This window comes from Carcharhinus amblyrhynchos, chromosome 5, assembly GCF_965287045.1.
Source record: "Carcharhinus amblyrhynchos chromosome 5, sCarAmb.v2.hapA, whole genome shotgun sequence".
NCBI lineage: Eukaryota > Metazoa > Chordata > Chondrichthyes > Carcharhiniformes > Carcharhinidae > Carcharhinus > Carcharhinus amblyrhynchos.
This window is the reverse complement of record NC_137328.1, coordinates 17108161-17135987: the sequence shown is the minus strand read 5'-3', so window position 1 is coordinate 17135987 and position 27827 is coordinate 17108161. Positions and strand designations below refer to the sequence as shown.

Here is a 27827-nt window from a genome sequence, read left to right as displayed (position 1 = left end):
ATATAAAAACAGAAACAAACCTTTTCAAGCCTTTTCCACCACTAGTCCGTGAGATTGTGACTGATCTACAAACTACCTCCTTCAGATTTTAAAAATATATCAATCTCAATATAAAATTTGCAGTGATTTAACAGGAATTGCCATTTGTAGAACATCTTTCCCAACATATTCTTTTGTATGTAAAAAGTGTTTCCTAATTTAATTCCAGAAAGATTTAGCCGATGCACCCCCGCCCCATTCCAAACTCCCAAACCTGAGGAAATAGTTTCTGTACGCCTTAATATCCTGAAAACCTTTGAACAAATCCCGCACTCCTGCTTCAACTTCTAAATTCCAGGGATTGCAACACTAGTTTCAGCAATCATTCTTTGTAAATTAACACCTGAAATCCAGATATCATCCTGATCATCCTCTGCGCCAATATATCCCTCTTGAGGTGAGGTATCCAGAACTGCTCTCAGACGCTGGAGGTTTGGTCTAACCAAGCTTTGTATAGCTGAAGCTATGACTTCTACCCCCTTGTATTCTGGTGTAAAGATGTAAAGTCCAGTGTTTCACTTGCCTATTTAATTATTTTCTGCAACTGTTCATGATATTTTAATGATCCATCTACTTGGACTACCACACCTCCCCAAGCCTCTATGGGCCTCCACCATTCCCAGCATCTTGCTATTGAGAATGTAGCCTTAGTCTGTCATTTTGAGGTCCAAAGTGGATGACCTCACATCTTTATAATGTTCCATTTCCATCGACACTGTTTACAATGCCACTTATCTCAGCATCATTGGCACACTTGGGTATATGGCTTTCTATTCCATCATCAAAGTAGCTAATAAATAGGTTGAACAGTTGAATTTTCAATGGCGATCCTGCTGTCTACCCATTAATCCAACTCTCTGTCTCCTGTTGTCTAATGATATAAATATTAGCCCTATTGTGCATAAACCAGCCATGTTTTACGGAGTCCCCTAATACATGTTCATAACTTTCGCATTCAAATACATGTTGACACACATTTACACTTTGGCTTGCCCTCACTATTCCTCTCCCTGTAACTTTCTCTCATGCTAACCTGCTATTCATTTCCCTCATTTTACATTTTTCACATTCTTACACCAGGTACTTTAATTGTTCAAGGTCCCCATCACACCATGTTCATAGAATCCTTATAGTGCAGAAGCACTATAAATAGTGCTATTATAGGCCTTATATGCTATTTAGCTCATCGAGCCTGCACTGACACCAATCCCACCCAGGCCCTATCCCCGTCACCCCAGGTAGTTACCCTGATAATCCCCCTGACATTGGCGATTTAGCGTGGCCAATCAATGTAACCTGCACATCTTCTAGACTGTGGGAGGAAACCCATGCAGACACAGGGAGAATGTGCAGACTCTGCAGAGACAGTGACTCAAGCCAGGAATCAAACCTGGATCCCTGGTGCTGTGAGGCAGCAGTGCTAACCACAGTTACCTCAGTATCATGCATAAATGGAATTGCTTCACCAGTTGAGTGGTTTCCCAGCCAATGTTCCCTACAAGTGTGCTTTAATAGCTGATCAGTTCCAGAAAGATTACTTGCACCAAAACCCTTTTCTGAATAGTACACCTTCAGATTAATGCTTTGAGATAAAAGGTTATAGTTTCATGTGCCACCCCAGAAGTTGACAGTCCAGTACCAAGGGAGTGCCCCAATGTTGGAGATCATCCCCTCATGTCAGAGTCTAGGACCAGAGGGCATTGTCACGGAATAAAGGGGCTCCAGTTTATAGCTGAAATGAGGAGGAATTTCTCCTCTCGAAGGGTTGTGAGTCTTTGGAGTTATTTGCCTTGGAGAGCTGTTGGGTAGAGTCCTTCTTTTTGTTAAGGCTGAGATAGATTTTTGATCAGTAAGAGAATCAAGGCTTACTGAGGAAAGGGCAGGAGAGTGGATGTAAGGAGTGGCAGATCAGCCATGATCCTATTGAATGGTGGAGCGGGCTTGATGGATCAAATGACCTATTTCTGTTCCCATTTCTTATGGTCTTATGCTGCTGTGGTGTTCCAGCACTTTGTTTTTAATTCAGACCTCCAGCATGCATGATATTTTGCTTTTATGTTTGGTAAAAGTTACCACCATCGGGTGTACCTGAGTTTGTATTGAGCCAGGGAGGAGTTCTTAACCTCTTGCCAACAAAGTCTTGATATTTAGATGCCAGTCCCAAAGACGTTGTTTATACTTTGGACTTTACAAAACAAAGTCAGCAGCCACTGTATTATTTTTCTTCAAGGATTTATCCTTAGCTTGAAGTAGAAAAACAAAAACACTGAATATTTTGCTGCAGTTCTGTAAAACGAAATGGCCGCAATGTTATAAACATAATATTCTGTGAGGAACCAATGAAGTATGACTTTCATTTCCATTCATGAGGTTTGCCAGGGCTCATTTACGGACACAAAAATTGTATTTCACCAATCCCTCTAGCGTGTCCTCCAACCATACAACCAACGAGTGTATTTCAAAGCAGTGTATTATCTGAATACTAATGAATCTGTACAAGAGGAAAGACTCAGTAAACTACAAAGAAGATGTGGACCTTACCACTCCAAAATTCTCTGACATCCTTTGTGTTTGATTATCTTAGTAAACTTGCTTATAAAGCCACTGAGAAGAAATAGCCAAAATAAAACAGAATTTGGCACTGTGCAAGAGTGAAATAGCCTTTGTGTGTGCGCGTACATGTGTCTATGTTGGGTGGCGGGAGGGGCACAGTGTGGGTTGGTGGTTGGAGTTAACATTGGAAAATAAGAAGTCTCACAACACCAGGTTAAAGCCCAACAGCTTTATTTGGTAGCACGAGCTTTTGGAACACTACTCCTTCATCAGGTGAGTGCAGGATTTGGTTCACAAACAGGGCATATATAGACACAAACTCAATTACACTATAGTGGTTGGAATGCGAGTCTTAACAGGTAATCAAGACTTTACTTGTACAGACAATACATGTGAAGAGAGGATTAAGTACAGGTTAAAGAGGTGTTGAATTGTCTCAAGCCAGTACACTTAGCGAGATTTTGCAAGCCCAGGAAATTTGTGGGTGTTACAGATAGTGTATAACATGAACCCAAGATCCCGGTTGAGGCCATTCTTATGTGTGTAGAACTTGGCTATCAGCTTCTGCTCGGTGACTCTGCATTGTCGTGTGTCATGTAGGCCACCTTGGAGAACTCTTACCTGAAGATCAGAGGCTGAATGCTCTTGACTGCTAAAGTGAATGGAATATGTCCATTCAGGATGAATGGACACTGCTTGACAATCACCAGGTGGAAGTGTTCCCTTCCTGTTGGAGAACACTTCAGCAGTCAAAGGCATTCAGCCTCTGATCTTCGGATAAGTGTTCTCCAAGGCAGCCTTCAAGGCAATGCAGGGTCACCAAGCTGAAACTGATAGCCAAGTTCCAAAAGCTATTCCGAAAGCTCGTGCTACCAAATAAAGCTATCGGGCTTTAACCTGGTGTTGTGAGACTTCTTATTGTGCCCAGCCCAGTCCAACGCCAGCATCAGAAATGCAACATTCAGAAAGTAGATGTCCTGCATGACCTGGTTAATAGAATGGACTGAGCTATGCTCGTGTATTGGTTTGAAACAGCTATTTGTTCATTGCGATACAGAGCTGATAAATTTGAGTAACACTGCAAGCTCTGCATTATGTTCTAATCAGGGAAATCATACTCACCACTGTTCAAGTACTGGTCACTTTTAAATGCTGGTTGATGGAATGGTGGATGCTCTGCAAATCTTTAAAGAGCTTAAAACCAAATTTATAAAAAGCTGTCGCACATGTTAAAATTCAGAAGCCATTGTTAATTTGGTATTTTCAACCCTGAGTTACAGAGCAATTTTACATTGACAAATGTGTAACTGATCTATAAGGAAAATAAAATACAATAAAACAATACATCTGGAGAATTCTGGCCATTCGTGCCGGTGGCATTCTCTGGTCCTGCCGGCCGTGCACCCCTAACCGTGGGTTTCCTGCTGGTGTGGGGTGACGTCAAATGGGATTACCCATTGACAGCAGTGGGACCAGAGAATCCCACTGCTAGCAAACAACGCACCACCTCTCATCAGCGGGAAACACACTGGGTGGCCGGCCACTGAGAACCAATGGCTTTAGCTATGAGGAAGACATGAAATCACAGGCCCCATTTCAAAACTTAAAGTGTGTGGGCTTTCTTTTTGTTTCCACAGTGCTGGAGTCGGAAGGACTGGGTGCTTCATTGTGATAGATGCCATGTTGGAGAGAATAAAACACGAGAAAACTGTAGATATTTATGGTCATGTAACACTAATGAGATCACAGAGGAATTATATGGTTCAGACTGAGGACCAATATATCTTTATTCATGATGCACTGCTTGAAGCAGTGACTTGTGGAAATACCGAAGTGCCAGCCAGAAACCTGTACGCATATATCCAAAAGCTGACACAAGTAGAGCCAGGAGAAAACGTCACAGGAATGGAACTGGAATTCAAGGTAAACGAGCTGCTCCTTTGAAGGAAATTCCAATTTGCATCTGGCTGTAGCTTCCAAGCTACAAACACCTGATCAATTGAAGTAAATTCAACAACTTGCTTTAAAGCATGTAGTGTTGATTATCTTTTTGCAGACATCAGCAAGATGAAAGCCTTTATGTTAACACACTAATTATTTCAGTATTCCAATTAAGGACATCCATCGCAACAAAAAATGTACATTGAGAAATTGTATATGCAAGTTCCAGGGACGACTTAGCTGATTGTACTGAGAGATAATAGTGCTTGGAAGTAGAACATATTCCACTTCAAGAACACAATATCAGAATCAAGTAATCTCCAAGTGAAGTTAGACAGAAAGCATGCTCCCCTTATTTTCACTCAGCCATCTGACTCAACAACAATCTCTGAAGGGCAGCTCAACCACGTCAGCGAGTCACTTTCCAATTCACGCACAGCCCCATCCTAATGCTTCACTGAATGGCACTGTTAACTTTGTCCCAGTTATGTGCTGAGGGCCTATGCTCACTAAGAACTGGATTTGATGTTCCTACAGTTGGTTCAGATGCAGGAGAGATATTCCTTCTACTAGCCCTGTAATTCCTTCTCTGGAACTTGTCCATTACTGATGCTAATTGCACTGATGTTGAACTCCAGATTTAGACTGAATATTACTATGTAGTCAAATTGACTTCCATGGAGCACTATTTTCCAAGTCTCGGGTAATTCTAAATCTTTTTTTTCCCACAGCGTCTAGCCAACACTAAAGCCCACACATCAAGATTCATTAGTGCCAACCTCCCATGTAATAAATTCAAGAATCGCCTTGTCAATATTATGCCATATGAATCCACGAGAGTATGTCTACAGCCGATCAGAGGAGTTGAGGGCTCAGACTATATTAATGCCAGTTTTATTGATGGTTATAGGTAAGTGGGAACATCAGTGGTCTTGAAATGTAAACTGCTTTAGGTGATTGAATATAACTGTTAGTCCTCAGCTACACTGGGGCCTTCTGCATATGTACAACAAAGAAGGAAAGTCAGTGCTGTCACTATTGGTTTTTGGGAATCAACTGGTGATTATTAATCAATGAACTTGCATTAATAAGGTCACCTTTGTTCATTATTTAGTATGGATGCAATCATGCATGGTGTTTGCTTGTCAGCAATAAATGGTTATGGCACAGTCTGCATTATCAAGAACAAGCCAGTTGTAAAGTAATGGATTCTACAATATATAATAGAAAATTAAAACATTCCAGGCTGCAATCTTGTTCTAAGATTCAGATGTTGGTTATAAAACCTGAGATGAGATTACACCTTATAACGTATCAAATTATTCCCTACATGATAGAAACCAACCATAGAATTGACCAACTATGAACTGCAAGCGGTTTCTCAAATGCAGTAATGATATTACAGTAATTATTTTCACACATCAATGATCCACATTGATAGTGGCAGCTAGCCCAAAATTAAATTAGAAAATATTTTTAAAAGACATTGTCATCTCAGAGTATAAGGTGACAGTCTTTCCTTTTCTCTCATGTTTTCTTATATCTTTTTTCTGGATAAGATTATTACCTTGTAATCACTTCCAAGTAGTCATTATTCTACATCTAATCCATCCAATTCCCTCTGTGAGGTGGCTGCATTGTTATAAAACACTCCACTGCAAAAATTAATTCTTGCTTGAAGCTCTTGAAAATGTTTCAGCAGCGCGATAAGGTACTAAGTAAATATGTTTTTTTAAATCACATCCAGATATTTACTGTTCTGTATCTATCCCATGAGCTGGTTGCTTTGTGATCGATCCCGGATATCATAACATTCTCTATGGATCATGTTCAGATAGTGGTGTGATAATGAATCCATGTTTCATGGGCAAGCCATGAGCTACAAGTCAGCCAGGAGGGAACTAACAGCTGGTTGCCACTGACCTACAGTGCAACCTCCTTTATATGAATCAGATGCCACATATTTTCAGCCCATGAAAGCAAATCTCAAATGTCTTTTATTTCCATTTTGTATAATCGTGAAACATTGCAATATTGACACAGAGTTAATCTCACCCCAGTAAAGATGCACATCCCATCTTATCACAGTAAACAGTCTGTTGCAAGGTTTTGCCACCTTCGCTGAGAACAAACATAATAAAACAGTACTTACTTCATTAACTTGTCTGTAAATGTATTGTGCAGAATAAAGATAGGTTTGTGAATGATCAGAGATTCAGTGAGATATAATTACTGTCCCTAATTGAATATTAATGGCTGTAAAGGCTGTTTCTTCCTAACATTTTACACACAGCACAAAATAATGCTCTTCCCCACTGGATTCTCTGAAATATAAACACAACATAGTATTATTATAATTATTATAATTTTTCATTTATTTCTAAATAAGTGAACAGTAAATCGCAGCTGCATGAAGAGTGAGCAAGGTTGCTAGCAGTTGACTAGTTTGTCGTAAGTGTGGTTCAATGAGAAGGAGCAACATTACTACACATTCACTATGGTTTGTTTGACTTCCAGGCAACAGAAAGCTTATATAGCCACACAGGGACCCTTAGCAGAGACAACAGAAGATTTCTGGAGAATGCTTTGGGAGCACAATTCTACAATTGTGGTTATGCTGACCAAGCTCAGAGAAATGGGAAGAGTAAGTGCCACGTACATCACATAAGTTGATACTTGGGCATGCGTTGTGCGAATATCGACCAAGTAACATTGTAACCCCTTTAAATTTTGTTGCAGCGGTAACAGCTTATAATGGCTTGAAATGCACAGCATGTTGAAGAGGAAGTTACGCAAATGTTTTAAGCAGGGTCCTACATTGGTTCTGATGAAAAGTCACTTCCAAATTTGTCTTTCCCTTTAAGCTTCTGGGCAGCCTACTGTGCAATTTCAAAATTATACAGCCTTAACCGCTTGCTAGCCCCATATCTACAGACTGTAGAAACTAGATTGATTCAAGTTCTCCCCAGTCACAGCAGAACCCAAATGAAAAGACCTAAAATGGCTAATTGACTAATTTTACCCTGTGTGATTTCTAGTCAACCATATACCTGTGATTGGTATGGGACCCCTCAAGGCACGATAACTTGAGAGTACCACCCGAATTGTTTTTCAAAGACTATCAGACTCGTATCAGAACACCAGGGTATCTCCAAACTGCTTAATGGACCAGATAAAGTATTGCCTCACAATTCACGGGGTTTTTTTATGTTTTACAGGAGAAGTGTCACCAGTATTGGCCTGCAGAGCGATCGGCTAGGTATCAATATTTTGTAGTAGATCCCATGGCAGAATACAACATGCCTCAGTACATTCTCAGAGAGTTCAAGGTCACAGATGCTAGGGTAAGCATTTTCTTTTGTCTCCTTTGAGCAAAACAAAAAATTAGCTTCACCTCTAATTGAGAATGACCACACACAGTGTAGGACCCACAGGCAAGCCACAAATTGAGGGTTCACTAACTGCCCAACTTTATGGAAGTTCAACGTTCAGTTTGTCAAAATGCTTGCTTTTAATAACTTACCTCAACATCTGTGAAAGATCACAGGCTGAATGTTAAAGTTGCAAATGGATGGTGCAGTCAGATCAGTATTATTTTCATCAATTTACAGGATGTGGTCATCACTGGCTGGCCAGCATTTATTGCCCAATTCTAGTTGCCCTACAGAAGGTGGTGGCGAGCTGTCTTCTTGAACTACTGCAGTCCCTGAGGTGTAGGTACACCCATACTGCTCTTAGGAAGGGAATTGCGGGATTTTGACCCAGAGACAATGAAGGATCAACGATATAATTCCAAGTCTGGATGGCGAGTAACTTGGAGGGGTAACTCCAAGTGGTGGTGTTCCCAGATCTCTGCTGCTGTTGTCGTTCTAGATTATGAAAGTGGGTTTGGAAGGTGCTGTCTAAAGAACCTTGATAAGTTCCTGCAATGCATCTGATAGATGGTGCATATGGCTGCGATTGTTCATCAATGGTGGAGGGATTTAATGTTTCTGGAAGGGATAGAAATCAAGCAGCTACTTTGTCCTGGATAGTTTCGAGCTTCTTGTATGTTGTTGAAACTACACTAACCCAGGCAAGTACAGAATATTCCACTACACTCCTTACTTATGCCTTGTAGATTGTGGAAGGAGGTGAGTTACTCGTCGCAAGATTCCTTGCCTTTGACCTGCTCTGGTAACCACAGTATTAACGTGACTAGTCCAGTTCAGTTTCTGGTCAATGGTAACCCCGGGATGTTGATAGTGGAGGAGTCAGCAATGGTAATGCCATTGAATGTCAAGGGGCAATAGCATATCCTCTCTTGTTGGATCTGGTCATTGACTGGCACTTGTGTGGCTTGAATGTTGTTTGTCACTTGTCAACCCAAGCCTGCATATTGTCCAGGTCTTGCTGCATTTGGACATTGTTGCCTGTCCACACGTCTAACTCGTACTATAAATGGGGTGAATTTAAACATGGTGAGAACTTGGAATCAAAGCAAAGCTTATGTTATAAAAGATGATATTGCTGGCTGTCCAGGAGCAATATTCACCCTTTGAGGACCACATTGTAGAACAGACTTTGTTGAAAATTCATGTTTGTGATGTGAGTGTTGCTGGCATGTGTTGCCCATTCTGAATTGCCCTGTGAAGGTGGCAGTAGGTTACCAACTTGAACCACTTCAGTCCATGTGGGAAGAGGAGCTTTACAGTTTAATTTTAATGCCAAGACAAGGAAGTACTACTGCACTTACAGAACAGTAGGTCAGATCCCATTTGGAATATTGTGTTCAGTTTTGGCAGATGTCCTTTTGGAGAAGTTCTAGTGCTGATTCAACAGGATGATGAAGGGACTAAACTATGATCAGAGATGGTGGGGTGACCTTGAGCCTGTGCCCGCCGTCTGTGGGAATGGCAGAGGACGCTAAAACCCGAAAGTTGTGACTCTTGCTGCCGAGGTCACGATATCTGATTTTTGCTGCTCCTTGCTGGCTGTGTAATCAGGTTCATGCCATAACGGGTGTGAACCTGATTACAGTACAGTTAAATACATTAACATTACATTGGTTAGCACTGCTGCCTCACAGCGACCTGGATTAAATTCCCAACTTGGGTCATTGTCTGTGCGGAGTCTACACATTGTGTAAATAATAAATAAATTAATAATTTAAGACCCACCCTCGCCATACATTGCTGCCAAGGTGCATTTTCAAACTTCACCAAAGTGACGTTTACAACAGGCTCACCCAGACAGGAACCTTGTTGTGGGGATTCTCCTGAGGACGTAAAGGTGAGGCTCGCTCCCAGGGTGGAAGGAGATGGCCAGACAGTACCATGGCAATGTCCTTTGGCACAGGTACCAGATACCAGCCTGGCAGTGCCAATCAGGCAATGAACCTGGCAGTGCCAACCCATGCCAGCATGAAATGCCAGGGCAGATCCCAGTGGGAGCCTCATTGGGGAATTTATTTATTTTCTGGCTAGAGGCTAGTGGATGTGGGAGCTGGGGATGCCAGCAATGGCTGTTTGTGTTGGGTGGGGGATTGGGGGGATGTGATCCGATGTTTGGAGGCGATAGTGGGGGGGAGCATGCTGACGTTGACTGTTTCGGATCCAGGATTGGGCAGATGGTGTCCAAAATTCTGGGGGGAAGGGGATGCTGGAATTGAATGTTGGGTGTGGGAGCGGGTGGGAGGGCAGAGGTGCCAGCTCTGATCTCGGAGACAGAATGAATGCTGGCTCTGATCGCGGTAGCAGGAAGGTGGTGAATGCCAGCTTGAATTGTGGCAGGGGATGTGGAGCCCCTGACTCTCTGTAGGAGGAGTGGGCATGGTTATTTATTCCTCTGATTGTGGCAGTCTTTAAAAATGGTGCCCGATCGCTGTGCGACTGGAATTTGCTGGTGTGCCACTACCCCTCCCATGCGACGGCGTGAACCATGCCTACCTGTTTTTCTTTGGAAGAGTGTGGTAAGACCTGGAGAGAAAACCAATGTGCTTTTTGGAGAAAAGCACATCGTTTTCTTGCCAGAACCAATACTCTGCCATTTTCTGGTAAGATTTCTGTGTCACTTTGGTTTTATTGCCTGGTTATCATAGAGCTCAGGATTGACCTGATTCAGATATCTGGAATCACGAAGGGTGTATGGTGAATGGCTCTTCCCTACAGTAAGAAAATACAGAACAACCTGTTAGAATTTTGATTCAGCTGAATTCCAATTAAGTGTCTTCATTCAGTGGGTTATGAGGAAGCAAAATGCAATGCCCCAGAAAGCCATAGGCGCCATCGAATCCACCGAGATCTTTTGAAGTGACATTGAATCTTAATTGAGGAGTAAGGTTCTGAAAGAAATTAGGGAAGGGCAGGACATTGAACGGGCAGCACGGTGACACAGTGGTTAGCGCTGCTGTCTCACAGTGCCTCGGTTCGATTCCTAGCTTGGGTCGCTGTCTGTATGGAGTCTGCACATTCTCCCTGTGTTTGCGTGGGTTTCCTCCAGGTGTGCCGGTTTCCTCCCACAGTCCAAAAGACATGCTGGTTAGGTACATTGGCCTTGCTAAATTCTCCCTCAGTGTATCCAAGCAGGTGCCAGAGTGTTGTGACTCGGGGATTTCCACAGTAACTTCATTGCAGTGTCAATGTAAGCCTACTTGTGACACTAATAAATAAACTTATTAAAAAAAACTTGTAAGTTGGGATTCATGAAGTATCACATCAGAGCAGACTCAATGGGCCAAATAGCTTCCCACCATAACTCTGACAAGTTACAGTGATCTATTAAGAAACTATACATTGGATGTTATAAACAAACCAGTAAATAATAAAAGGTGAACATAATACTGAGCTTGTAACTAAACATTACTAATACGTTCGCGGTTTGTGGTTTCAGCAAAATGGGTGTGGGCTGCAAGATTTGACTCATCATTCAATATTCCAGTGTATATTCAGTTCACTCACAAATTTCCAAAGAAGATTCTGTGACAAATAGCAATAATCACAGTAACAACTGCAACACTAGGGCAAATAATGCCCTTTTCCAGGTGCCTGGTCTCTGTTGAATTTAACATCACCTGCGTGATACCTGCTATCAAAAAAAGCAGTCCAGCCCAGTGCATGACAGGCAAATTATTACCATCATTATGGTGACAAATGCTGTAATTATTCAACTGTAGTGTTCTGCAAAGAATGGATTAGAGGTTGTTGAGCTGATTTTATGTCACTTTTACCATTTGAAAACAGTGTAAGCCTTGGGTTTTAGTGCTTGAATTTATTTCCCTCCAGATATTCCTGCCTAGACAAATGTTGCTAACTAATTGACTCATAAATATCGCTGCTGTTAATATTCATGACAACAGCACGTTTACCAAGCGTGAGGTCTGCTGTGTTTCCCCCTTATCAATTTCAACAGCTAAAGCAACTTGATCAGATGTTTTGTTGTCAGGAAGAGCATACATGTTCTTAAATGGCAATATTATTTTTTTAAAAAGGACAAAAACGCTTGACATATCCACAATCAAATTGGCAGGTAAAGGAAAGAAGAATGGCCATTGTTCTGCATTTGATCTGAGTGAATTATGACATGAATTTAAAAGCACTGTTAGATTTATTGACTTTAGTGCATTATTTCAAATTGTCAAGTCTGCAATTCCATCTTCAAGACAGGTTTTCCTATTAATTGGTATTGAAAAACATAAAATAAATGAACCGCACAAGACCGTTATATTTTCTGGGCAGCATTCTTTTCAGTCTCATTTGATTCCTTAGAGAATTTAATGAGGTGTGGCCCATCGATTGAGAGCTTATTGTGTTTTCTTGTGAAACAGGATGGTCAGTCACGCACAGTGAGACAGTTCCAGTTTACTGATTGGCCAGAACAAGGAGTGCCAAAGTCTGGAGAAGGATTTATTGATTTCATTGGCCAAGTACACAAGACAAAAGAACAGTTTGGTCAAGATGGACCCATCAGTGTTCACTGTAGGTGAGTAGGCTCTTCATGCATTGCACCTTCCTCAGTGGAAGTAAGGGAAAACAACTCAAGCGAAAGGTGAGGCACTTTCCTCCACAAAATGTGCCCGTGCTATGTAAAGTCAGCTCAGGGTGCTGCAGCGCACAGAATATTAGAAAGCAGGCAGGCTGCCTCACTGGTGGATTTTGATTCAGAGCATTAAATAAAATCCTGAATAACCACGAGGTGGCAAAGGTTCAAAAATTCACTGTCTCAAGTTATAAAGTAGGATCACAGGGGATGTGTGAAATGAAAAAATGCTGCTGAGACCAATATTCACACAAAAACCTGATCCGAGACTTTTGAAACACTTTGGGAAACCCCAGGAGACAATTTGAAATGTCTGGCTGCTTCCATTCTGGATGAACTGTGCATTTAGCTATCTAGGAATGAAGAAGTCAGAACCCAACTAACCAAGAGAGGCACTCGGCATGGGATGATTGCATCCTCACACAAACATCAGTGTTTTTAATCCAACTAAAATTTTTAAAATATACATTGAAATATTATTTTTGTAATCACATGTGTTGGAAGGATTTTGTAAGTTGATGCTCAACCTGCTGGCTGTTATGAACACACTTTCCATGACCACCAAGTTCCAGGGTTGGACTCAAACCCAAAGCTTCTAACTCAGAGGCAGGGGCGCTATCACCACAAAACCTCAGTGGAACAATGAAAATCCTAGTTCAAATTTTACAGATTTGGGAGACAATTTTATCTCTTTTGCACTGTGCACTACATTTTCTCTCAGCCCCACATTATTATATTATGTCCCAAATCATACAAGGCTTCAATCCTATCCCCCTGCTCCCAGCATTTCTCTCCCACCTGGGTAACTGCTGACTATTCTTGTTCACTTCTAGCTGCCAATCTCTCTCTTATCTTCCTGGACCCGCAACCAATTATGGTGTATTCTCCACTGAAATTTCCTCTCTCGTTATTCCAAAACTATAAGTATACTCAAACAAAAACAGAAAACACTGAAAAATCTCAACAGGTCTGACAGCATCTGTGGAGAGAAAATAGAGCCAATGTTTCAAGTCGGAATGACCCTTTGTCAGAGCTGAAGAGAAGGAAAGTCAGACAAGATTTACACCGTGAGGATAAAGATAATGTAAATTGTGATGAGAAAGGTGCCAGAAGCATTCATTAAGTGATCGGAATGTGTGAATGGCAGAACAAGGGTACAGATTGTAAGGGGACTACTTGAGGAATGTGGTCTGGGGGTGGGGACAGGGCTGGGGGAGGTGGGATTGGAGAGTGAGATTTCAGAACTGATATAAATTTTGTCCAGTTTTCCTTCTCTTCGGCTCTGATGAAGGGTCATCCAGGTTCGAAACATTGGCCCTATTCTCTCTCAATGTAGAGATGCCGGCGTTGGACTGAGGTATTCTCTCTTCACAGGTGCTGTCAGACCTGCTGAGATTTCCCAGCATTTTCTGTTTTTGTTTCAGATTCCAGCATCCACAGTATTTTGCCTTTAGGACAGTGCCAACAGTGGCCAATAGAGTGCCACCATTAAAAGTAGCCACTAAGGAGGCTACAGGTAGTAGAAAAGGGCACTTCCATGTTGATGCATTCTCAAACCGAGCAAGATTTTTCACATACTGTGCCAGAACCAGTTAGGTAGGCCTAGGATTGGAGGGGTCAATCCTCCAGTAGTGAAGCCTAACACTCTAGCTGTAGGGCAGCCATTGACACCAGGACTACAGTGAAAATATTAAGAAAGAACCTCACCCACCACCTCTGGGACTCGCTGGGAGCTCACAGTGTCTGGCAGTCTCCTCACATGGCTAACTGCTGACAAGGGCAGAAGTAGCCTTTAATTCATCAATTCAATGATTTCATTGGCCACCCACCCTGGTCAAATGCATTGCTGCCTTTCCAGCCAACGAGTATATCCTGTGACGGCAGGAAGATGTCGGGTTCCCTTCCTGTAGCCTTCTGGAATAGGGCCCTGGATGGGATTGTTGTTGGTGCAGGTTTGATGGGCCGAATGGCCTCCTTCTGCATGGTAGGTATTCCGTGATTCTATTCTGTGGCTCTGCCACCATTTTACCCCACTTCCTGCCTCCCAGCCTATCTCCAGAGAGCTGATGAAATTGAGCCCGCAGTGCTGACTATTCTAGAACTCTGAGTGAAATGCAGCCAAAAAGAGACCACACAGATATGTGAATTTTACGAAATGGTTTCAGTCCACCACCCTCACAGCTATGTTGAAGCCTTTGGTGTTGGTAAATGAAGGGGCTCCCATTATTACGCAGGAACATTGAATAGAACCTTTCAGATTATAGCAATTAAAATTGAACACTGCCAAATAAGTTTGTCATGTTTTTAAAAGCTAAATACCCAACATACTTCACTGGTTCTTTATACACTCTAGTGTTTACAAAACCCTCACTGTCTGTTGTGTTAATAGGGTTTACAGTAGCACATTCAAAATACTGGCTGCAGTATTATATTTAATAATTGCATAGTGTGTGGGAAGCCTTTACCAACATAGTCTCTCAGCCACTTGATTGTCATTTAATTAATGTTCTTTTGCTCCCCATAGTGCTGGCGTTGGGAGGACTGGTGTTTTCATAACACTAAGTATTGTATTGGAAAGAATGAGATATGAGGGCGTTGTGGATATCTTTCAGACTGTCAAGATGCTAAGAACACAGCGGCCAGCTATGGTGCAGACAGAGGTAAAGGAAATAGTTTTTGAAGAATTGAATGCTCCTGTTTTCTCATTCACTTTCCATTAGCTCCCTATTGCAACAGCTACCATTGTAAATGAACAGCTACACCCTGACTGATCGCAGTCCGACATGATGGACCATTTAAAGAAAAATTGTCATTTACTAAGTCAAATTGAGAGTCATTTACAAATGAGATGTGTAAGGAGAAAACTCCTTTTGTATTTTGTGAAATGCATGCTGATAGCGTTGCCTTCTGATGCGGAGGTCATGTTGCCAGCTGCAGACCATACAATAATTGGCAGCTTTTGGGAAGGCATGTGGCCAATAAACCTAGTGAAAGTGGTTCTTTCCAGCCATCAGCTTTGTTGAATTTTGGCTATAATACTTACGGGTTCCAGATGGCTTCACACATCCCGAGGCATTGGTAACTAGTGCCATTTCCCAGGTCTCACGCAACACTGATGCAGCTGTAGTGAAGGGAAGTTGGTTTGTAAGCTTCTGTGTTGCCACAGCGAGTCTGCATGTGCTGGTTTGAATATCAGATGATTCACGCAATGTGCCTTGCACCTACCTTCTGGTGCTGAACTCAATGGGAAGCATTGGCAGAGTCACAGAGAAAGGGCTGCTGTCTGCCCCTGGTTGCACAAAGGTTTATGCAATGTAATATCTAGAAAGAGGCAGCAAAACACAAATATGTGGGGAGAAATCAGAGCAAATAATGTGAATCATATTAAGTGAAAAAAGCCCCTAAGTGTTTGAGACCGATTTGCGTAGTCAATCATTTTGGCTGAATTTGTCTAAATGCTGAATGCATGGAAAATCCCGCTTTGGATTTATTCACAAGCCCCCAAGTAAAACTAAATCAGAACTGCTCCCAAAATCAGAAACACCATTCATCAAAAGCAGCAGCTTGACACTTTAGCCAAATACTCGGGATGAAAGGCATGTTACCTCTGTCGTCACCTGCTGCACATTTCCATTGTGTGGTGAAAGTTGCAAAATGCTGTAATTGCTAACTGGGAGTGGGTTTCTACATGCCTCTTTCATTCCTCTTCATTGACTTGAGCCAGAGGAAATGCACCCGCAAGATGGCATTGCAAATATTCAACCTAGTTTAGTAGCGATAGACTGTATCTTCTGAACAAACAGTATGGAATGGAGTTGCCAACTCAACTTTGAAGAATTCCCAGGAATTTCATCGCATGACGTTCTAATGTCCTGTCCCACACTCTTACCATATTTCACCCAACATGTCCATCCTTGGCATGCATCTCCCTCCATACACCAATTGAAAAGAGATTCTTTGGCCCCATTATTTGTGGGAAAGGATTGGGAAGCCTGAAAATTGCCAAAGGCTAGGGACACAGAGATCCGATCAACAATTTTTTTTACTTCCATTTCCCACCCCGGGCAACCAAATGGAGAGGTTGTTAGTGAAAAATGCAATAGCAGGAGCCATGGCTGGGGACACACAGAACAGTCCCCAGCCACTCGAAGAGAACATAGAACATTACAGCGCAGAACAGGCCCTTTGGCCCACGATGTTGCGTCGACCAGTTAAAAAAAAACAATGACCCACTAACCTAAACCAATCCCTTTTCGTCCATAAACCTATCCACAGACCTCTTAAACGCCCCCAAACTAGGCGCATTTACAACTGCAGCAGGCAGGGCATTCCAATCCCTCACCACCCTCTGGGTAAAGAACCTACCCCTGACATCTGTCCTATAACTACCCCCCCTTAGTTTAAAGCCATGCCCCCTCGTGCTAGATTTTTCCATCAGAGGAAAAAGGCTATCACTATCCACCCTATCTAAACCTCTAATCATCTTATATGTTTCAATAAGATCCCCTCTTAGCCGCCTTCTTTCCAGCGAAAACAACCCCAAATCCCTCAGCCTCTCCTCATAGGATCTCCCCTCCATACCAGGCAACATCCTGGTAAACCTCCTCTGCACCCTCTCCAAAGCCTCCTCATCCTTCCTGTAATGTGGGGACCAGAACTGCACACAATACTCCAAGTGCGGCCACACCAGAGTTGTGTACAGTTGCAACATAACGCTACGACTCCTAAATTCAATTCCCCTACCAATAAACGCCAAGACACTGTATGCCTTCTTAACAACCTTATCTACTTGATTCCCAACTTTCAGGGATCTATGTACACATACACCTAGATCCCTCTGCTCCTCCACACTATTCAAAGTCTTCCCGTTAGCCCTACACTCAACACATCTGTTATTCCTACCAAAGTGAATTACCTCACATTTCTCTGCATTAAACTCCATCCGCCACCTCTCGGCCCAGCTCTGCAACCTGTCTAAGTCTTCCTGCAAACTATGACACCCTTCCTCACTATCTACCACACCTCCGACTTTGGTGTCATCAGCAAATTTACTGATCCACCCAACTATACCCTCATCCAGATCATTAATAAAAATCACAAACAGCAGTGGCCCCAACACAGATCCCTGAGGCACACCACTTGTAACCGAACTCCATGATGAATATTTACCGTCAACCACTACCCTCTGTCTCCTATCCGCTAGCCAATTCCTAATCCAGTTCCCTAGATCACCCCCAATCCCATACATCTGCATTTTGTGCAGAAGTTTTGAGTTTGGAGGCTGTGTTGGTGGGGGTTAAAGGAGGCAAGGCGGTGGGTGTGAGGAGGGGTGGGGGATGCAGTGGCGGTAGTGGAGGAGGTAACCATAATGCTCAAACTTACATTTCTTCTAGGAACTACAGGGAGCTTTTGGCACATCAGCCACCTTACAATGTATACAATTCAGCACTATTCCCATAGAAAATACAGTTAGGCTTTTGGGTTGGAGGTGCCTTTCACTGAGTTCCCAAGTCCTAAAATGGAAATAGGACACTTCACTACATGGTTCTTGGCAGCCTGCTTCTGTGAAGAAGGAGTCTCCTGTAGGAACCCGGTGGGATGTTTTGCTGTGCTTTTCTGGCAGGAAGCAGCCTGTGAGGCATGGGCTCCAACTTCTCCATAAGCCTGGGGAACAGGATTCTGATTAGCAGTGATCAGTGGGAGAGTGGACCTCACCACATCAGAAATGCCTGTTCGAGAAGCAGCCCTGTGCGTCTTGCAAGTGATTGGTCCTCATCGGCTGCTTCTTAATTCAATTGACTGACCCGTTTTGACCTCTCGCAAGGGAAAGGATTGGCAGTGCTCTCATAGCTTTCACTTTCTCCAGACAGCCCTGCAATACGTTGAAACCCTCTGCAGAGCAATGTACACCACTGCCAGTGCATTCACCTGTCCTGCACATTGGAAGATACCATGCAGATAATTAATATGTCTTTTGCTCTGCTTGCTTCTTTCTCTACAGAGCAGGGGCTGTCAGATCATCAAGCACTAGCCTTGCATGTGGGGATTGACATATCTGAACCCCACTCAACTGGCATCAGCCTCCATCCTCTTGCTTGTGCATACTCTGATCATGTTTTAATCTCTCAGCAAAAGTGTTACCCCCACTAATGAATGTCTCCATGCTCCTGATTGCAAATGAGAGGCTGAATGGATGAGTGTTCGCCAGTGTTTCTAGAGGTAGAGAGGACTGTAAAGTATTTACTCTTCAGTAATGTTCCCTGATGCATTCTCCTCTGCAGCCTCTAAGGCAACAAAGTTACAGGTCGCACTCTTGTCTCTAAGTCATAAGGTTCTTGGTTCAAGTCCCACTCTAGGTTTTGAGCAAAAAAACAATCAAGGCTGATCTCCACTGCAGCACTGATGGAGTGCTACATTGTAAAAAGTCTGACAACACCAGGTTTTAGTGTTGTCAGACTTTTTACTGTGTTTACGCCAGTCCAACGCCGGCATACCCACATCAGGAGTGCTACATTGTCAGAAGCTCCGTTTCTTTTGGGTGAGATATTTAACTGAGGCCCCTGCTGCCAGCTTGATGGATATAAAAGCACTATAACAGTTTTGAAAAAGCGCAATGAAGTTCTCCCAATATTAATCCCTCAGTCAACATTTCCAAAAGAAAAGATTATCACATTACCGTGTGTGGGAATTTGTGTGCAAACTGGCCACCACGTTTCAGACTCCAACAGTGACTACCCTTCTACGGTACTTCCATTGGCAATAAAGCACTTTGGGACATCCAATGGTCATGAAAAGTGTTACATAACTGTGAATCTTTGTTTTTCTCCCTGTTAACAGTGCTTCAGAAGCATTGTATTTTAATCAGCTACTTTTGTGGCTCTCGTGAGAAATATTTTAGCTGGTGAAGTGACTGAGGATACCTTTAAAAAAGAAATTAACCTTCTTACAATTCCACTAACAGCTCAGAGACCCCCCCCCCACTCAGCCCAATAACCAGTCAAGAGCTGAAGCCAATTATTGCCATTGCCTCCTCATCAAGGGCTGTTAAGCACTCGATGTTGGCACATAGAGTGCCATTCCTTGGCACATATACTGCTTTCTGCAGAACAAATACATGTTGTTAACTGACTGCTGCATCCTCCAGGATCTGTGGAATGGCTGGCTGCCGTGTTAGGTGTAAGGGAACAAGAACCTGAGATGTGGGGGTGAATTGTCCCGTTCCATCCACCATGGGAAGTGGAGCGGAGTGGACCATAGAACAAGTGTACGAATCTGTTCTTGTGACTGCAAGCCTCCCAAATTTATGAAGCAGTCTGCAATAGAGTTGCCTTTGGGTGGAGACAAGCAGACATAATGATGCCTTACATTTTCGGGAATTCTGCTCCGTAGTAGAAGTGGGACTCCTTCCTGATGGAAATTGCTGAAATTCCTTAGCATGGCAAATCATCTGCCAGTGACCTGTTTGACACCCGAGTGCACTGAAGCTTGGGAACGTGATCATCATCCCACAAAGTTACCTGGAAGAATGTTTGCTTGTAAAAATCTACATTGTTCTGTAATGGTCTCTGTCTGAAATTCCATTCTGCACGGGCAAGGTTCTTTGCACGGCTCCATGTAGAAGTGCAAGTTCTAATGTATTACTGCACTTGTTGGACATACCTTTCCCCAGTCTGCTTTCCCCTTCACATCTTGCAAATATGAAGGTGTGTTCACAACTACTGCAAATGATGAGCAGTTATGAATAGTAGGTGTGGTACCAGCTTAAAAAACACTGCTGGGGAGACTCTGAAAATCCTTTAATTCCTCTTGTCCTGAAGGATGAAATAGTAGATAATTCTGGCCACGATTTGGATGGTGTGAGCTGTACGAAGGTCACTTGAGTCGTTTGGAATACAATTTTATTTTTTTTAAGTTGTTGAACTGAAATATTTTTGTATATTGAGTTTGGAGAATGCACTGAATTTAATGACCTGAATAGTAAACCCTGTTTTCCATCTGTGATCACAGTGATGATAGTTCCACAGTCTGAGCTGCCAGCATTTGTATTTTTTCTTTCAATGAAAGAAGCTGAAGCTATTTTTAATCGGCAACAAACAAAGTGCAGTTTTATGTCTACGTGAAACATAGTTTGTCCTATTCCATCCTTCGCTGACAAAACATTGTCACTGCACACATCAGCACCTGAGGAATAAGCGTGAAAGTTGAAAAGAAAGAGGTCAAAATGGAAGAGACCCTTAAGTGGAATAAATAAGTTTAGGCAAGGACAGAACATCTCTTCTGTTCTGTGCGTGGCAGACAAGTTGAAGTTCTGCCGAGCATCGAAGAACAGGTATTGTATGTTCCTTGGAGGCTGCCAATAATCAGTATGTCATAGTCCAGTTGTGAGGGTTAAAGCTTGGTTTGATTGTCTCATCGCCAAACAAGCTCATTTCCCCCAGGGTCCCATGCATTTGAAGGGAAGGATTACGCGCAGAATCTCCTGAGTTAGGAAACCTTCCTTTCAACAACAGATACGAGTGTTGCTGAAAGGAGCACTCATTCCAGACGATGTATAAAGCCTGTGGAATAAGAGCTACCTGGAAATATATAGGACTAGGAAGGGTCACCTGGCCAATCTGAAAGACACTGCTCTGATTTTAAATATGTCACATTTGTAACTCCATAAAGACAATTGGGGAAATCTTACCAGCTCGTCCTGCCAGTCTTTGGGTGGGGTGAGCCGGTAAGATGGTGTGAGAGGCGAAAAATCAGGTTCGTACCCAGTTTTTCACATCTCACAATCTTACCAGGTCTGGATGTCTGGCGTGGTCAGGAGTGTGAGGTTGATTATAATATTTAAATATTGTTGTGAATATTATCAGTGAGTCCAGGATGTAATTCTTCAGGCTCTCTTGCCTTAGCAGCCTATCGGTGTCACTGGGATCACGAATTGTCCATATTATTGGGAACTTGATGTGATGGCCTTACTGATTGATGCCCCCTGGGGGGCCGGGGGCAGGGGGTAGTGCTAGGCTGGCACCCTGGCAGTGCCACAGGAGTGGGGCCCGAGAGGGTGAGGCCTAAGGGGAGGGCGGCGGCAACACAATGGGGCGGGGGGTGGGGAGCTGCACACTCTGTTACCGGTGATTGACCGGGGTAGCGATTGACTGGGAGGGTTCGATCAACCGGGTCCAATACGGGTCGATCAACAGAATAGAGAGATCTGTGCATGCACGATTATGCTATCTAGCATGAGCAGCCGCCTTTCTGGTGAGCTTGGGCCCTGTCCATTCCCCCTGCTGGTGGGAATCAGATTGTGTATCTTTTTTGTACTAAGTACCATAAGATTTCATTTGTGCCATTGCTGAAAAAACAGATCTGAAACTCCCATTTTCATGCTCATTCGGCACTTAACGTTTTTTTGGTAAGTTCACCCCCAATATACCAAAGCATATGTGATTCTGAGTCATAAAAGACAAACAAAAAAAAACACTGACATAGCGCAGTGGTTATTGGTGGCTGAAAACATTGGTCCTTTGATCCTAATTACCTTCAAATTCATTGGACGCCTGTAGATCTTAAACTTCTATAGCAGCTTAAAACAAACTATCCATAAGCTGGAAATCTCAGTCACCCATCCCTCAGAATTTGAAGGTAGATTTCCTAATTTCATGCTTCCCAATTGCTGCCTTTGCATCACAACCGCCATTCCCATGATCTAGACAACAAGCTGTCACACTGCAAAGAAGTGGAACAACACCTCAGAAGTTGCTTCTGCAATAGAAAGTGGACTCACTCCTAGTCAAATGCTCACTCGATACTTGGGGATCATTTTATTCCTTATGAGGATAAGATATGACATGTAAATACAATAGAATTTGGATAAACACCCGGGACTGTATTTGTATCGCTTAATTCCTAGGGCTGGGATTTTCCAATCCCCACAGCATGTATACCAGCAGTGAAAGCAGCTACCGACAGGAGGTCTACGGCATTGCGCACGGCTTACCTGCCCCGCCACCGGGGAACCTGCGGCGGGGGATTGCCTTCAGCAGGGCCAGAAGACCCCACCCTTACTCCCCATTGCTTTTGTAGATAAGGCATTAATCTGTTTACCTCTTAATACCTCAAAAATGGGAGAGAGGAATTCCATCCAAGTGCATAGCGTATGCAGAGGTTTGTATTATTTCAGAGCTCTGGTCAAAATGCAAATTGAATTACTTACTTATGCATGCAAAGTTCAACTGTGCTGTGCAGACAGCTGCCGTATTCAAGCTTAACGGAACAGTGCCAGACCTAAAGTTCAACAGCATTTTAAGATGTAATTATTCACCACTGATGATAAACTGCATGAGGAAAAGATATAGAGGTGGATTTCATCTCATGTCAAAAGTTAATGTTTGCAGAACTGTTTTGTCCCATAGTGGGGGAAGCTGCCTTCAATAAAACATGGATTGCATGACATTCTTGTAATGCTTTTAGTCCGGCGCAGTCCATCGGTCCACACTTGTTGAACTGTAGTGCACTCACTCGCATCAAAGTTGAAATTCAGCTGCACCATTTACTGTATTCAAAGCTCTCTTATTGGAAATTCATTTCCTCTTATCTCTCGGCAGGATCAGTATCAGTTCTGCTATCGAGCTGCACTGGAGTACCTTGGAAGCTTCGATCACTATGCAACGTAAAACCTGATCCACCTTGGATTTACTGTAGGCCATTTAAGATCCAGAAAGCCTCTTCTGAGCCATACAATGTGCTTGAGAAGTACTACTTACTCCTAGCTAAAAATAAATTAGTGGGGGGGGGAGGGAAATTTAAAAAAAACACTATTCCAGGTGGACCAAGAATTGGCAGTTTAATAACCCTAACTTGAAAAGAAGACGAGAATCCTTTCTGCTGTGGCATCGAAAGGATTTTTCAAATAACTCGAGGATTCAACTTTGATGATTGGAGGGGGGGAAAGACCTGTTACGGAAGACAACGATTGTGTAAAGGATTACCTGAGGACTGTGAAAAATGGATTGCAAAGCTGAATCTTGAGAGTACTGTACCTGCAAGAGAATGAAAAATGTTATGAAAAGGCCATTTCCTGACTCAAGAAACTAGTTGGACACGTTTTGCTTCAACATCACCCCTTTCCACCATTCACTCATACTAATTATAAAGAGGGAGGGAATGTTCAAATTACTGATTTAGTTTTTTAGTACTGTAATATACTGCTGACCTGTGCTTCATTTTTAACTGTGTAAACTTCTTTCCCTTTTTTAACAAAAGTTTATCATTCGATGAAGTGAATTTAAAAAGTTGCTTATTTGTTCATATTTTTTTCCAGACCGTAGCTTTTTTTAAGCTGTAGAAATGATGTATGTATCTGGCTGTAGAGACGGAAATAATTTGAATTTTTCGATGCACATTTTTTTTTGTGCAGTCCTTTTTATTTATCTTACCACGTAATGGTCTGATTGAGTTTTTCATTTCAGTGGAAGTTACCCGTAGCAGTCAGGTAACCAAATGAATCAACGACAAAAAAAAGTTAAACGAAACAAGGGCCTTTATGGAATCAACAGGGAGGCGCAAAGTATAAAGCTGCTGCTACTAAATTCCTCAGATCTTCCGTGTCAAGGATTTTAAGATTATAGTTGAATAGTTTGCCAAATATGTTACTAGCAACCTCCATCTGAATAATAATTAGTTGTCTAGGCTTCCGTGATGAGATGGTGAGAAGTTAGTGTCTACTGGAATGCACATCAATGAACTCAGTAATCCATGTTTAGTAGGTTCATATGGTATCCTGAAACATATCTTTGCACATGTACGCAATAAATTGCATTATGGAAAAAATACGTTTTAAACCCCTTAGCGTGGGAAGTTTTCTTTTTTGCTTCTATACTTTATAGTGACCATGCTACAACTGGCATTAAATATAACTGTTATTAAATAATCTCAGTGTCAGAAGATAAAGTGGCGTTGAAGTTCAATGTTTAATTTCTTGAAGAGGAAGGAAAATCTTGGGGGGAGATAATTTTAATTGTAAGTATTCCACACTTCTTGAAGAAAACTAAGCAGAGGGTTTTTTTTTCCTTTTTGCTGTTTGCATCTAGTTTAATTTTCCAAATGGTGCGCCGAGTCACTTCAGTAACATTGCTAATCAGATGTGTCCCAGAGTGACTCTACTGCAAAGGGAAAGAGTTACCCTGCCGCTGGGAAACTTTTAGAGTTGGGTGTGAAGAATTCTCAACCAGTAGCACAACTTCCACACGACTAAAGGGCTCAAGAATGACCATGAACCTGCACGTCCTCGATGCCTACTGCAGATACCAGTCCAGAACATAACTGTGCCGATAGTGTCCTGGCAATAAACAGAAGCCTGATTTTAGCATCTCCAATCCGGCCCAAACATGCCTATATCTGAAGGTCCGTAAATTTTGCTCAGATTAAATGGGGGAGTATTTTAAACAAAAATCAAACTCCCAAGATTATCCTTTCCCTTTAAGTGTTGCATCAAATTGCAATTATGACGTTATATGCAAATTGGGAATCATTTTAATGTGTACATGATTTTGCCTTTAATTTCTATTTCTGAACTGAAGTGCTTATAGTGTATTTAGTTTTTTTTAATGTACCTTAACATTTATAAGCACCATTTGACAATAGATGTTGTATGTAGTAGGTGACCATATTACATTGCATTTAGATAGCAGAGGTGAGTTATGTGCAAATCAGTAAATAATCAATATCACAGTGGCCTAATGTCAGATATGTGCCCCTGCTATTTCACCTGATCATTGGACATAATCATTTTTTTTATGTATGTGTCCTTGATACTACAGTCACTTTTGGAGTTTTGAGCTTTTTTATATATGAATATAAAAGTTAGATTGAGTATCTTAGCTGCTTATATTGTTCCCATTGTTTTTCTTGCAAGAGTAAACACAACAATGATGTTGGCCAACCAACAGAGTCAAATTATGCTGCAAGTTATATGCATTTAGAGCACTAGGAAAATTGGAAATGGTACAGAAGAATACCCAAGGCATCAGTGTGGTCAAGAATAGACAGTCTGAGAGGCCAGTCACCCTGTGTTGTTTTCTTAATTTTATTTTCTTTGTTCTCTAGACCTTCAAAGGTCAAAAACTGTAGTAGAAATCATACAAGAGCACTTTTTTCTATAACAAGAAGGCTGACAGAAGGCTACCTCAGGATGGAGCTGGAGCTGTAAGAATTTATGTCATGTTGCACCTCTTCACATGTTGTTATATTAACAATCTGCTAATTGTTCTTGTAAAATACAGACCATCACCTAGTAGGAACTACCAGCCTAACCTCAATCAGTGTTGAACCCGATTGCTAAGGTTGCCAAGTATAAACTGTTCATATATCTGTTCAGTTGATGGTTGTTCTTTAACAAAAAAAGTATCTGTTTTGTACCAAGAGCCATTTGTTAAACCGTAAAAACATGCTGAGTGAGAAAATGTTCCGATAGAGGTCTTGTTTGGAATGCATTTCTTTTTGCCCAGAGCTGATAAAGAAAATTTTGAAATATTTAAATTGAAAATCAGAATGTAGGTGCCGGGGAAATCTACAATAAAAGGAGTAAGCTGCCAAGAATACCCACTGTATTTGCTGCCTTTCTAACTTAGCTTCTCATTGATGTGTGTTCCTGTTTGCATTCACTCTCTCCCATTCCAGTATCACTGTCTTATTAAAACCTCTTATTCTGCAAATTCCTTCATAACTTGCAGGAAGATATATTTTCCTCTCCTTTAAGGCTGACAAGGTGCTACATTATTTAACCTTATTCCTATGTAGGCAATATATATATATTATATAATTTTTTTAATTAGTTGCAATTTAAGTAGCTGACATTTGTATAAATCAAGTATATTTTAATTTAGCAAACCTTCTGTCGATTATTTCCTCACATTAGCTGTTGCTTTTTGTTGATTTACCAAAATCTCAAGTCCTCCAGGCAGATGTGCAACTTTTCCAAAACTTTGTACTCTGCACTGTCCTAGTGATTCTGCACCCAACATCACATGCCACTTGGACCCTTGTATAACTTACGCATTCACCATAGGTATGTATGTAAATAACACAGTTTTAAAAGAGAAAGGTTGCTCCAATGATGACCCGATAATCCAGCAAATCTCTCGACGGCTTCGAGTTCTGTCATAACCCATCTTGTTATGTGACTTTGCCATTCAAGCTTGCAGTGTCTGGATTTTTTTTTGAAAGTAACATTGTGTTCACTGCTCTCGTTTGAATGCATAGATTGAACAAAACAAAATGTAAAACGGCTTGTTCAAAGAATCATACAATTACCTCTACTTAGCAGTTAGCGTAAATGTTTTACAGATTGAAAGGCGTGCTTTTTATTTTCTTACTTAGGTTACATTGGTGGCAAAAAGTCTGTAAGAAAATCAGTTCTTTGCTGACACAAGTTCCATTTGTTACAAATGAATTCTAATAAAAATGTCAGTGTTATTGCACCAGTGGTCTTTCTTATTAAGCTCCGAGGCAGTTCGCATTTTCTCATTGTGGCTGCAGCAGGTCTACTTCATCATAGAAACGCGAGAAGGAAGCCGTTCGGCCTATCAAGCCTGCACTGACAACAATCCCACCCAGGCTCTATCCTCGTATCCCCACCCTGCAAATCCCCCTGAGCCAAGGGCAATTTAGCGTGGCCAATCCACCTAACCTGCACGTCTTTGAACTGTGGGTGGAGGTAGGAGCAGCTGGAGGAAACCCACACAGACAGGGGAGAACATGCAGATGCTGCACAGACAAGGCTGGAATTGAACCTGGGCACCTGGCACTGAGAGGCAGCAGTGCATTTTGTTACTTTAAGCCAGGTTTTACAGCTATTCTTTTTGGCGTTAGGACTGCTAACTATCTCAGCGAGATAACATGCCAGCTACCAACACCCATCGCTCCAAAACACACACACAAAGGAAATGCTTTGACACTAGGTTCAAGAAGATTTTTTTTTTTAAAAATGCTGCTACTTGTTAATTTTAAAAAAATGAAATAGAGTGGGTGCTGCTGGTGGGTTCTTCCAGTGGCAAAGCCCCATCGCATATTACCCGGCAGCAGGGGGCACATACAACGGGAAGCCCCGTTAACAGCTGCGGGACCAGAAGACCCAGCCACCGGCCAATGATGGACCGCCTCTGCTGCTGCGGAACACACCATGGGAGGAGGGGCAGAAATTCCCACCCAATCAGTCACACTCCAAAGAACAAGAAGCTTCAATATCTGGAGGAAATTTAGCTGAAGGTACATTTGGCATCTTACGTGTT

At 42.2% G+C, this 27827-nt stretch overlaps 1 protein-coding gene across 15 annotated transcripts in view; it reads left to right on the top strand.

The window, feature by feature from the left end:
• The window catches only part of LOC145342912 (receptor-type tyrosine-protein phosphatase delta), a 563551-nt gene extending 536534 nt beyond the window's left edge, over positions 1 to 27017 (top strand). For all 15 annotated transcript variants that reach the window (XM_080188513.1, XM_080188506.1, XM_080188504.1 and 12 more), the window contains 7 exons: positions 4230 to 4515; positions 5265 to 5443; positions 7051 to 7177; positions 7752 to 7877; positions 12338 to 12492; positions 15074 to 15209; positions 23145 to 27017. In XM_080188513.1, coding sequence (XP_080044639.1) covers positions 4230 to 4515; positions 5265 to 5443; positions 7051 to 7177; positions 7752 to 7877; positions 12338 to 12492; positions 15074 to 15209; positions 23145 to 23213 — 1078 coding nt within the window. In that variant the 3' untranslated portion in view covers positions 23214 to 27017. The remainder of the gene's footprint in view (positions 1 to 4229; positions 4516 to 5264; positions 5444 to 7050; positions 7178 to 7751; positions 7878 to 12337; positions 12493 to 15073; positions 15210 to 23144) is intronic.
• Positions 27018 to 27827: the final 810 nt, after the last annotated feature.